The sequence below is a fragment of the Charadrius vociferus genome, unplaced genomic scaffold (genome assembly GCF_000708025.1).
Source record: "Charadrius vociferus isolate BGI_N301 unplaced genomic scaffold, ASM70802v2 scaffold109, whole genome shotgun sequence".
In the NCBI taxonomy this organism is placed as follows: domain Eukaryota; kingdom Metazoa; phylum Chordata; class Aves; order Charadriiformes; family Charadriidae; genus Charadrius; species Charadrius vociferus.
The window spans coordinates 2,560,048-2,572,937 of NW_009650060.1; the positions used below are offsets into that span (position 1 = coordinate 2,560,048).

The 12,890-nt window shown below is 35.2% G+C and overlaps 1 protein-coding gene across 1 annotated transcript in view; it reads left to right on the forward strand.

Annotated features, from left to right (window-relative positions):
- Window positions 1-12,890, forward strand: part of LRP1B (low density lipoprotein receptor-related protein 1B) — a 615,617-nt gene that overhangs the window by 486,619 nt on the left and 116,108 nt on the right. The window contains exons 55-59 of the mRNA XM_009891709.1: window positions 3,199-3,339; window positions 4,472-4,659; window positions 6,099-6,282; window positions 8,320-8,405; window positions 11,976-12,098. Of these exons, the coding sequence (XP_009890011.1) occupies window positions 3,199-3,339; window positions 4,472-4,659; window positions 6,099-6,282; window positions 8,320-8,405; window positions 11,976-12,098 (722 nt within the window). The remainder of the gene's footprint in view (window positions 1-3,198; window positions 3,340-4,471; window positions 4,660-6,098; window positions 6,283-8,319; window positions 8,406-11,975; window positions 12,099-12,890) is intronic.

The following is a 12,890-nucleotide window of genomic DNA, read 5'->3' on the forward strand; positions in this document are numbered from 1 at the left end:
AGGGAAAAACTGCTTAGTTCATGTAAATTAAACCAGATCAGGATCGACGCAGGTTATTGATTTATTAATGGCGGATAACTCGTTGGAAATCAGTGAACTATGCATTAAATATCAATTGCAACAATGCAATGGGTAAATCACACCTGCAAAGTGTTGATACATCTTAGGCATTTTAAACGCCATTTTATAACTAGTCCCAAAAAGTTCTGAACACGCTGCCCCCCCCAGAGCAGAGGGGTTACAGGCACACAGGCCCACTAATGCACAGAGGGCTGCTCAAGTTGAATGGGGTGGGAGTAGGAGAACCTTTCTGATTAGATTTTATTTGGAAGCAGTCTTTGATTCCTAACTAAGTATTTAGAGCTAAACAGTCTCAAAATTTGGAAATAGGTGCATATTTTTTTTCCTACATGCTTATAATTTTTTGCTGGTATATTTAATTTGTTTTCTGTAGCATCATATACATGCACAGTCCCTTAAAGTACTTGTCAGTACTATTTATTTGTCAATAAATAGGGATGGGTTGACAGACCTTTGGGAAGAGACAGAAGGAGGAAACGGCAGCAGAAGCAGAGGATGTACAAACTCCTGATGTGATTGTAGTATGGACCTGCCTTTAGGCACTGGCTCTAGTTTATTTCTACCGAGTAAACTGAAATCTACAGCAACGTTTGTTAGGTGTTGCGCTGCTCCAATGGAATTTTTGATTAGCTGGTAATCAAATACACACCTTAGTATGTGACTAGTATGGTAAAATCATTATAGTGTAATTTTAGGAAAGGGTTCCATTCTTTTATGAGAAAAGGGACTACTTGTAGAGAGTAGGAATCAAATTCTGAACTGGAGTTTTCAAGGTGTTGTCAAGATGTAACCAGCTAATGCACCAAGATTTTAAGCGTGCGATTTCTGACTGCAAACTAGGTAGCCTGATCCTAACTCTATTACATTCTAGAGCTAGAACTTTACATCCTGATATCACAAAAAAAAAAAAAAAAAAAGAAAAGCCTAAAAGCTGAATTAAGGAAATCCATTTAAAAATCTAGATATTTTTTTTTCCCCTATTTGTATCATCGAAAGGTATATCTTCTATTTTTTCTAAAGTATTATTCAAATATAACATAAAAATGGGACTGGTGATTGGAGTACCCAGTTTTTACTTGTTTACTTCTGTGTCAGAATTTGCATCTAAACAGATTTTAAAAGTTCACAATCATTCTAATCCTTGAAAATTTCCTTGATACAAGTTTTGATTCTATTGTGTAATCCTGTCTTTTAAATGAAATTTTAATAATGAATTACTTGTAAACAAAAAAAAAAGGCAAGAATTCAAGCTGGAGAGAACATGAGAACAAAATACGTTCTCCCTAAATTGCATCTCCTGTTGCTGCTGTCAGAGGCAGAATACTGAGCTCGATGAGCCAGTCTCATCCTGTAATGTATTTCTTATGTTCTTGAAAATTAAAATAATGATTTAGGACCTCTATTCAAGACTATGAGATTTCATCAAGAAGATGAGATACTTTGTTTATGTGGCTAATCAAAAGACAAATACAGGAACAGGAAGGATTTTCTGGTTTCAGTTCCCAGTTTCTTTATGTCCTGTCATCCAGAGCAGAGGCAATATTGAGCAGAAGCCATTGGTTGGCACATGTGTAATGACCTTTCTGATGATGACATACTTGTGAAATGCTGCAGACGTGAGGTAGAGCTGTTGGTCTGTAAAATCTTGCACTCAAACCTGTCTCACACAACCCAAAAGCTTCACCTTTTTCTGTATCGAGCCAACCTACCTTCTTCCAAGCATGATCTATGTAAAAAGAGGAAAAAAACCACACCTTCAGGAGACCACAGAATTATTTGAATTCCGAGTAAAGTTTGTAACTGATATAATAACATGTTGCATTTTGAAAATAGTACATTAGCACATTTCTAAATGACAACTAAAGATATACGAGAGGTTTAAAGTTCTTGATGTAGACAGATATCTCATCACAGACGGTCAAATGTTATATCTCCATCTGCTATCAGAAAAAAAAAGCTGTACTAGAGAGAAAAAATATTAACTTTCTACTTCTAGAGAGTAGAAAGTTTATCAGTGCTCGTTTCAGATGTTCACAGCTTCAGTAGTTAAACCAAAAGTTCAGTAGTTACTATAATTCGGATATATTTCTTGGAAGAATTAATTTTTTTGAGCTTAAAATCTGCATATTTTTATTTCAACAGGAAAGAGGGTTAAACATAATTCAATATAATTTGGGTTTTTTTTAAAAAAAAAAATTTGCAAAATTCTTCATAATCAGCATGAATGTTGCTATGTAATTCTTACTTTATAACCTTTTTTTCCCTTGAGTTTTAAACTAAATCAGGGCTTGCCTTCAAGGTTCTTTTAAAGGACTACAGATTATTTGAGGCATATATGTAGAATATAGAAGAAGTTACACTTTTCTTTCCCAAACAGGAACATAAGTTTTTTACTGGTTGGTTTAGTGTCATGAAACTTACAAGTAAACATCTTACAAATAGCAGGTGATTTTCCCTCTGGGAATTTTTCAACTTTCATGTTTCAAAACTTAATAGAAAAACCTAAATTTTTGCTGACTTTTCTGTATTTTTCTACTACTTTGTTGTTTTTGAACTCTAGGGTACACAGCTGTGTTCTAAGAAGCAAATGCCTGTCTGTGGTTTCTTTACTTCATTATATATTATAATTTTCTGTTAGAAATCCACTTCAGCTTTAAAAATGTATGCATTTTATATATATTGATTTTATGAGCATCTTAGAAAATGAATATTTAGTGTAGTTAAAATGATTAGTATTCTGGATGTTTTTAAGGGAAAGCATATAGTACATATAGTAGTAAGCATATCCCAGAAATATTTGCTGGGTAGTTTCTAAAATGTCTATTAGAAAGCTATTTCCTAATAATAGCAAAAAGTTAAATTACACCTAAAAGAAAATGTATTTATGATTGAGAGCTGCATAATTATGTTTTACATATGTGGGAATTGTTTCATGACTGTACTGTGCTGCATAAGAGACATTTGATTTCTCTCTTTGTTGGTATACACTTGTGTTTAAGCCTATAATGCTTTGTATCTCTTTACGGAACAAGAGATACTTATATTGCCTTCTATATGCAAAATTTTATGTGGAAAGTATGAAGCAAAGCATGGAGTCAGTAATTGCTCTATTTCTAGGGTATCGTCACTGTCGTCCTGGAGAGTTCACCTGCGCTGATGGAAGATGCCTGTTAAATTCCCAGTGGCAATGTGACGGTGATTTTGACTGCCCCGACCATTCTGATGAAGCACCTATAAATAGCAAATGCAAAAGTTCAGGTTCGTATTTATTTAATTTTTTGAATAACACGTGTGACCTTTCTTTTTGGAAAGTAATGGTTTAGGGTTGTAGTCAGGCAGATGTAAAACCTCATAGCTTAAATCTCCAGTGCTTTCATTGTTCTATTCCTTATGTCTTGCAAGATGATTGTGTTGTCAGTCCTCAGCATCCAAAGCCTCAGCTGATGAAGTTCAAGCCATCAGTTCCTATGGCATAAGACGGCTGCTAGCTCAGTAAGGCATAAATTCTGTTAGTACTACAATAAGATGATATTGACGTAATTATTGTCAAAGTTCATAGCTTGCCCTGAAAATATTTAATATACTCATCACACAGAAATAGATCACACAAAAGGGGATGTGAGGTACTTCTTGCTATACTAAAAATGGGTCTGTTTTTATTAGCACATTATTGACCAAATGTGATTTGTTTTATTGATATTTTCTACTGACGTGTTTGCTGAGGTCTGTCTGGTTTTTGATCAGCAAATGAATCCTGGTGTGTATATTATATCCTATTCTGTGGCTTTTTGAAAGACCAGCTCTTCCGTCAAGGTCTTATGACTTTATTGTACAGTAGCCCCAGTCCCTTATACCAGTTTTGATAGAAATCACTCATTTGCTTTGAAGTAAGCAACATACCTGCTTTAACTATAAGTATTCTGCTCTGAAGAAGCTGAATGGAGCTGAGCTGACCTATTCAAGTTTTGCCAAACAGGAAAAAAAACCCACGTGTGCGTGTCCTCAGACAAGGAATGCATCAGAATTCAGTCAGTCGTGTTACTAAACACCTCGGCATCCACAGGGGAGAGAAGCCACACTTTTTAAGTGTTGCAAACTATAGAACTGTATTTTGTGCAGAGATAATGTAGAGGATTCTCAATTAAATGAAAACAAATGTGCAGGAGGGAATAATAAGTTGAAGTATTCACACATTTTGCAGGAGACGGATAAAACTTTAGAGACACTGAAATGTAAAAAGGTATTATAATACTATCAGTAAGAAATGAATATTCAATTTTTACACAATTGTTTCATCTCACATGCACACATTGCAGCTGGTCCATAAGAAAATTCATTCCAAATACTAATGGACTACACAAAGTTGTGCTCTCTTTTTTTTGTTTTCCAGAGCAGTCATGTAACAGCTCTTTTTTTATGTGCAAAAATGGCAAGTGTATTCCTCAAAGTGATGTTTGTGATAACAAAGAAGATTGTAGTGATGGATCTGATGAGAAAAGCTGCCACATTAATGAATGCCTCAGTAAGAAAGTTAGCGGTTGTTCTCAAGATTGTCAGGATCTTCCTGTTGGATACAAGGTGAATAATTACAAAATGTGGTGTAATGTAATGCAAATTCTTAATTCTTAACTGTTTCTTAACTACTGGCTGATTATAATAAAGCTCCAGTGTTGTACTTCCTTGGAATGAAGTAGCTACCGTAGTAAGAACATTCGAAGTTTTATTTCAAGTAAGGAAACAATTGCCAATTTCAATTGTATAAAAAAAAACAAAAAAAGCAACCAACTGGTAAAATACATACTTTAGACTTATGGAAAAGAATATACAATGCTTTAAATATTAACAAATCATACTGATGTATAAAGAGCACTGAAAATCAGTTGTGAAAAATGAAAACACATAGGAGGGAATAGCAGGAATAACAGTTTTCTCCAATTTTTTTTTCTAAGTCAAAGACAGAAAGTTTTAAACAAAAGAAAATTGCCTTAGTTGCAGAACAAAACTCTTAGTTGGTGCTTTCTGAGTCAGCTGAATCTTCGCTTTGGCCTGGAGACAGAGAGGAATACTTCTCCGGAATTATGTAAACCTTAGCCACCCACTGCACTCACCTGTGAATAGAAGCTGAGAACAGAAGAGAGATTTTTTTTCAGGGTTTTAACTCTGAAATAACCCTGACTGCATCCCCCAAATCTTTCATCTCTGTAATAGAGTATTGGCCCACTGAGAACTAAATAAAATCTGTCTAAAGGTGTTCAAAGCTCTGAAACCATGTCCCAGTCAGGAGGCCATGGACTAGAGAGCTGGAGACTAGTTGGAGACAAGGTTGGGTACAGCAAAAAACCTTGTTAAAGTCACGTCATTGTGGAGAAAGCACGTGGGTCTCTGCAGAGAATAATAGAGAGGATGCAGAAGGGAACATGACACGGTTTTCCATTGATTAAACTATGCCCCTATTTCAAAACCCCTCTACCCAGTTGTATTTTGCATTACTCGCGTTGCGTGTGATAAACTTGCCACGGTGATCATCTGCCCCAATAAAAATCGGCCTCAAGAGTTCTCATTCACATTGCTGTATCTGTTACACAGAATGCCAGATGTTATAATGCTTCAAGAAAAGTTATTAAAATCTGTATATCTTTACCAAAAAACACACGTATACTTAAAAATAAAGAACTCCAAAGGATCCATCCATCATTAAATTCATAGGAGAATCCTCTCCATATTTGTAAGAAGATGTGTTTTACTTTTTCTTCAGTTAAAGAAGAAAGAATAATTACTCATTCTACTGGGTTATTTGGAGGGAATGGTACTTAGGATCACACCAGCAATAGTTGAAAAGAAATGCAAGTGCATCTGCCTGTAAACAGTATAAATAGCAATGTAGTTAAGATGTCACTTGAAAAACTGAAACTACATGAAAAAGATTATAATGCTAACATATTCAGAAGAAAGTACGCAAGATAACAAACAGAATCAAAGAGTAATTCAAAATGAATGTATTTGTTTTTCTTTCCCAGTGCCAATGCTGGCCTGGATTCCGGCTGAAGGATGATGGCAAAACATGCATAGATATTGATGAATGTTCATCGGGATTTCCCTGTAGCCAGCAGTGCATCAATACATATGGAACTTACAAATGCTTGTGTGCAGATGGGTATGAAATACAGCCTGATAACCTAAATGGCTGCAAATCCCTTTCAGGTATCTTTTTTTTTTTTTTTTTTTAAATTCATAGCTGTATCCAAATTAATTTGTGAAATACCTTAGCTCCGAGGTCTGTGTTACCCTTTTATGCTTGCATAAACAGAGTTACTTTGAAGCACGTTACTTCTTCAGTAAACAGTAAGAACGTGATTCAATGTCTGAATGTAATAATAAGTTCTATTTTTAGTATGTATTATGTTCAAATAATTTTTAGTGAATAGTTACAGTGGATCAGGAAAGTTTGATTTAGTAACTGTATTAGAAAAAGTATTAGGAAACTTAAAATACATCAATTCTACTTCTGAGTCACATGATAATAGTATGTTTATAAGTGTTTAAAAGACTTCTGCTGTTTTATGTCATCAACTCTAGAGTATTAGAAAGTACTTTTGAAAGAGGAAAAGGAAAAAAATAATAGAAGTTGTAAAATCCATTATTCTTGTAGCATATGAAATTCTCCAGTCTTACGTGTAATACACAGTGAAGTTCACAATATATAGGAACATTGGTTATTTCCTCACCCCTCTGTCTATGGCACTGATGTTATTTTTATGTGCTTCAGTGAGTAGGATTTGCTAGATCAGTGAAAGGAAGAGCAAAATGTCAACAGGAAAAAAACAGAAAACCCATTACTGCGTTCTGCTGGATTTCCTTCACAGTGCAGGCAATCTTCAGCTTGAGCAGACTCCTCCTTATTCCAGTCTCGCACAAAGTTGTTTGTTTGTGTTTTGGTTTTAAATATCAAAAAACTTCTATTTTCTTTCTAAGTGACAAGAAGACTGGAACCTCTGTCTGCCTCGTATTCCTGTCTCAGGTGCTTCCCTCAGTAATCAGAGGAGCCACAGGAGAGGGCAGAAATACAGGATCTGTTTTGTGCTTTCCCCCTGTGTCATGCCTTGCAAGGCGCTCGTACATGTAGAAAGCATAGATCGCTACATGAGAAAGGGCGCTGGAACACACCATAGTGCACTTTATTGGAGTTGTCATATATCAAACTTCAAAAGTGACCACGACAAAGCTGTTTGTGCTGTGGCACGGATGGTTGTGCTGCGAGGAGGTGCCAGCCCATGAACGTTCAGCCTAATTCTAATTTCCTGCATAAATTGCCTTGAACTCTTTACACCAGAGCAGAACATTACAGCCATTCTCCACAAACCACTAGCAGTTGGCGCTGAGGATGATGTCTTGGATCATTTAAGAACTGGAGAATGTCTTAAGAGTTGAACAGAAAATGCAAGCAGAGTGGTTCGATGTATTCTGTGCGAGAGCAGAGTAGGTTGGACAACACATTACATTCCAGAATGTATGAGCAGTAGATACAAGTCTTAAATACTTTTTTAATTATTAGTAGTAATTGTGGGTTTTATTGTACGAGAGGTCTCTGTTAACAGAACTAAAATAGACAGGTTTTTTCCTTTTTTTTTTTTTTTTTCTGCTATTATGTATGTCAGTGTCAGAGATGTTTCAAAGTAAGTTATGGCATGAGTGAGTAGCTGAAGAATTTTTTTTATTATGAACTAGAAACCCAAGTGTATAAAAGCCAAAGCTGGCTTCAGTTCAGAATTAAAGAATCGAGGTTTGTCCAAGCTGGTTCTTAATGTCTATACTGTTCAGAGTACTGATATCTCAAAAAGCAATGGTCAAAACGTTCTTGGATTGCAACCACAACAAATAATAGTCTTAGTGATAATTTGAAAGTGATTGTTGAAATTAAAAGAAGTGGTATGAAGTATATTTCAAATTTTATCTCTGACATTTAATTAGCACAAAATACAGTATGGTTCCCATATTAAAAAGGCAAAAAATTTAAATTACATTGGAAGATATACTAATTGATTGCTTTGTTCATTTTTATACTGCATCATTGATCTTTCTTGGAACATTTGAATGTTTTAAATATTTCTTTCATCCATAACATTGATCAGAGCATGTAACATTTATTTTTCAAACCATCTGTATTTCAGCGTTGTATTCCTGATTTTCCATAAATTAACGTTAAAGCTAGTCTAATATATTCTTTCTCCCGGGGTTTAGATGAGGAACCTTTCTTAATTCTGGCTGATCATCATGAAATAAGAAAAATTAGCACTGATGGATCCAACTACACTTTGTTGAAACAGGTATAATCATAGTACCGTGCTCTAAGTTTAACTCAATACTTTTATTCTTTTTTAAAGTGTGCAACTGACAGAAACATCATCAATTGGCATTATGTGCACCATAGAACAACTGCAGTATCTTCAGAGTTTTCATAATATTTTAAATTGACTATTTTATCTGAATTTGACATGATTGAAGCTCAGGCAGTTGTTTCGTCAGTCATTCTGATGTACTAAAAAAATTATGTTATTTGTGATCCTCTTTCATCACAATATGTTTTGTGCAATTTGTATATTTCAGTTTAAAAAAAAAAACCAAACAAACAACCCAAAAACTATTTGGTCATGTGTTATTTGGGCTACTTACTGTCATAATACAAATTTACTTTTTTGACTTAGGTAGACTATTCCAAGACTTTAAACATTACAATACATGAACATATACCTTTGGCTACATCTATTTTTTTTTAAATAATTACTCTAAATTATTATTACAGATAAAAAAACTTATTTGAAAAAAACCTGCAAAAATAGAGTCACCTAGTAAGTACAGAGCTGTCACTTTTAGCAGTTTCTGCTCTGCTTCTATGCTTCACCTAAGTGTAGTTACTTACCAGAGATTAGAATTCGAAAATATGTTTTGATAAGAACATCTGTTTCCTTGAGTACTAATTAACGAATTGTAGAAAGACTAGAAAAATCAGTTATTGCCAATCAGTAGCGTTAGACTTTTTGTGACTTTTTGTGTCAGTAAGCTGTGCGTCTTAATGTCACAAGAGAGGTGCTCAGGTCTTCACAGCAGTAATTACAAAATTAACCATCTTGCATTAAACATTGACTTTATTTAAGCATAGCAAGCATTATGTTAAAGTCTGTCTGTTCTTCTGAAATCCTTCTGACTGCCTCTCATTCACATCTCACTGCCTCTCTCCTCTTTTGCTGGTATATCTATTGATAGAAGCCTGTGAAAAGAGGGGAGCAACGAGTAAATTTTCTTTATGGCTGGTGCTGACAGATTGTCTCAGAGCTTCATCAGTCTTGAATTTAATGGACTCCTCTTCAGCATGTCAGAGACCGTGCAGCTCCAGCCATTGAAGAGAATCTGTGTTTTCCATATCACATTAATTCACTGGTCTAATAAATACCTCTGCTATTGAACCTGCTGGCCTTTGATCCTACAATTAGAGCGTTTTAAAAAGCATCCAGATTTGAAAGCAACAGAGGGAGCTATACCAGCAGAACAGGTGGGCTGTCTTCCTCATAAGGACATCTTTTTGGCCTTGTAATGTTATGATGGATCAGCTCTTTCTTAGACATCTGCCAGATGAAGGCAAATACCAGAGCTGCTCTGGCAAAGGAGCAAACCCACCCTTCTCTGTGTATTTGCTCTGTGCTTTGCCATTCTAACAGCGCTTCATACAAACTTGGAGCAAAGGACCGGAAAGTAGGAATTCATTCAGTCTGCTCTGAGTTGTTACGTACCAGCTTTTTCCTCTTTTTTTTTTTTTTCTTTTTTATTTAAATATATATAAACAGTGCAACTGTTTGAATTGTGTCTCATGTTTGTTCTTTGCCTTCCATTTCCTTTGCTCCTAGTCATCAAAATTCTTCGGGTGTCCAGACAGAGTAGATAGAGAGAATCTTCCTTCTCATTATTTGTGATTATAGACCTGCTTTTTTTTTTTTTTTAATTGGGGCACCAAGGCAACACAACTCACGGCCTAGGATACCCTGCCCTGTGTGCAACAGGAACAAACAAAACCACAGGTTTAAGATGAGTGATTAATGCAGCTGCTGCCGTTTGAAAGCAGATTGTATGAGAAACGACAAAGAGTTATGCTAGGACGACTTAGAAGTGACACATAGATCAGGAAGAGGAGATGTTGTCTGGACAGGGAACTCTATTGCAGATGTACAGAAATAATTTTACCTGCAGTTGATATTCTGAAAAATATTGGAACTAAACTGACACAAAATGAAACACTTGAAACCCAAGAGTTGCAGGCTGTCATTTCTCTTGCTTAGTCTGGATATTTAAGAAACTTTTACAGTGTTGTAGAATATGTAACTATAAGGCTAATTTTTCACAAATTACTGACTTTCATTTCATGAATGTTACAAATTTTTGATAGTCTTTTGTATTCATTCACCTGTTGTCGTCTTTGCGAAGAATTTGAGGTGGGGGGTTATCCGTAGGTACATTTATACTGATAGTAGAAAAAGAACCGGGAAAAGTGTTTTGCAGCACAGTTATTACTGCCAGAGCTGCAGTTGGTTTTGTTAAAACACTGTGCATGGATACGTGATTTTTGAAAATGAGAGTGGTCTTCCAACACTGTATTGTCTCAGGCTTTCTTTAATGATGGACTGTGCAGCCTAATTACTCTTTTCCTCTACGTTTTGATCAAAAGATAGATATACAGTGTTACACTGTAGTAGTTAGCAGATGAGCCCTGTATCTCTTTCTGTGCAACTAAATATTGTTGTTGTTAGTTGTTTCTTTTAGAGTTGGCTAGTCCAGAACATCCCCTCTATGACTATGAATTACATTAACGAGGGAGATTGCTGATCTGCCTGAGAGTAGAATGGCATTGGGCTGATAAGGGAATTGATTAAAATGATCTTGAGGTTTTCAAAGGAGTACAAACTGCGTCCATTCTTTTTACCACTGCTGCTCCATCTTTGATTAATAACAACATCTTTGTACATTAAGAATAATTGTGATCTCACTACATCTCAGAATGTTAAGGAGATTATGGGGCAAGGCTTTCCTATTCTCAGATAAGGAAATAAGAGTTAGCAGCTGAGTGCAATACCTCTCTTCCTTATCGGCTATTTGGGGTGAAAAGCCATTATTAGATGACTGCTCTTTCCAACCTGTAGGAGTATCTCAAATATGATCACCACTCTTTCTTACAATGTATTGGCGTAGTAACTGGAGCCATAGGAGACTTCCAGATGCCTGCTGGATCTCCAGCTTTCATGCTTTATGTATATACTACCTTTGTGTGTGTGTATACACACACATATATATATATGTACACAGTACAGTACCTACAATACAGCATCTAAGAATTTAAAACCTCCTTATTCAGGAATTAAAATTATTGCCTCTTTGAACATCAAAATTTTGAATTCCTGATCAATTTATATTGATAATGATATGTTTTCACTAATAAAAATAATACATTTTATGCTATTTCTGAGTTGTTATAAAAAGAGTGTCATCTAGTTTGCCAAGGTAATGCCAAAGGTAATCATTAACAGAGAAATTGAACAAAAATTAAAGTATTTAGTGCTGAAGTTTATTTTAATAGTAGGAAAGAGCAACGCAGAAGCTTCATTTAGTTACATACGTCATCTGCATTTTTTTAGTGAGATAGTTCTTTGTCACCATATTTTATTTCTGTTACAATTTTTTTCTGATTGTTTACAAGTAATGTATGGAAAACTGAGAGATACTTCAAAAATATGCAGTCAGTAAAATAAAGATTTTTAATATTACACGCAATGTATTTTGCATTCTGAATGCTGTCCAACAGTTTGTATTCAAACATTTGAATAAATGGACTACCTTTTTTCGGTTTTTAGGGGCTGAACAATGTGATTGCAATAGACTTCGACTACAGAGAGGAGTTCATCTATTGGATTGATTCCAGCAGACCAAACGGCAGTCGCATAAACAGAATGTGTTTAAATGGAAGTGACATCAAGGTAATTGGGGATTAATAATGTCACCACTAGAATTGAAGTTTTTCAGTATTTTGGGAAATGCTCATTCATGCTTTTAATCCAGATTGTGAGGTTTTGATATATGTGTATAAACACAGTAAAAGCTAGCTAATCCTAGTAAAATTTAATTGCATTTGTATCTTATTTGAAGTATAGAGGTGGGGACTGTATTTATGAGCTAAATTCCTTATGACTTAATTGACAGTTGACTGAATTGGCTATTCAGTGTGGTCTACAGAATGCCAAAGAAAAGGAAGTATAATTAGGTGTAAGCTGTGTAAATACTCTGATGTATTATTTCTTCGTATACATGGTCTTCACTGTGTTTTTGTCTCACCTCCATTACACTGGTAATGAAAGTAACTCAATGTCTTTGCTGTGAATAATCCATGGTAAAACTGTGCTCCCATTTCTGCACAGCCTGTCTGTTTTGCCTTTGTAGTGGAATAACTTCACAAATCCACTATTAAGCACGTTTGTTGACTTATGTGAACATTTTTCCAGAATTTTTGATAAGCAGTAAGGAATTCTTCTTTGCTTATTCTCTTATGTCTGACCTTATTAAACAAGGAACAAATAAGCAGTAACGTATCCTGTGATTTTTTTCCCTCATTGTACAGCAGTAAATTATACAGAGAGAAAAGATTTCTATTTTTCATTTGCGGCTTAGTACATGGACTGACACATCCTCAGAGCACACTGACTTTGGTCTTTTTGAGGGTTGAGGTTTGAAACTGGCTGGTGTCAGTGAACTTTGTTTACATCCTTCACATG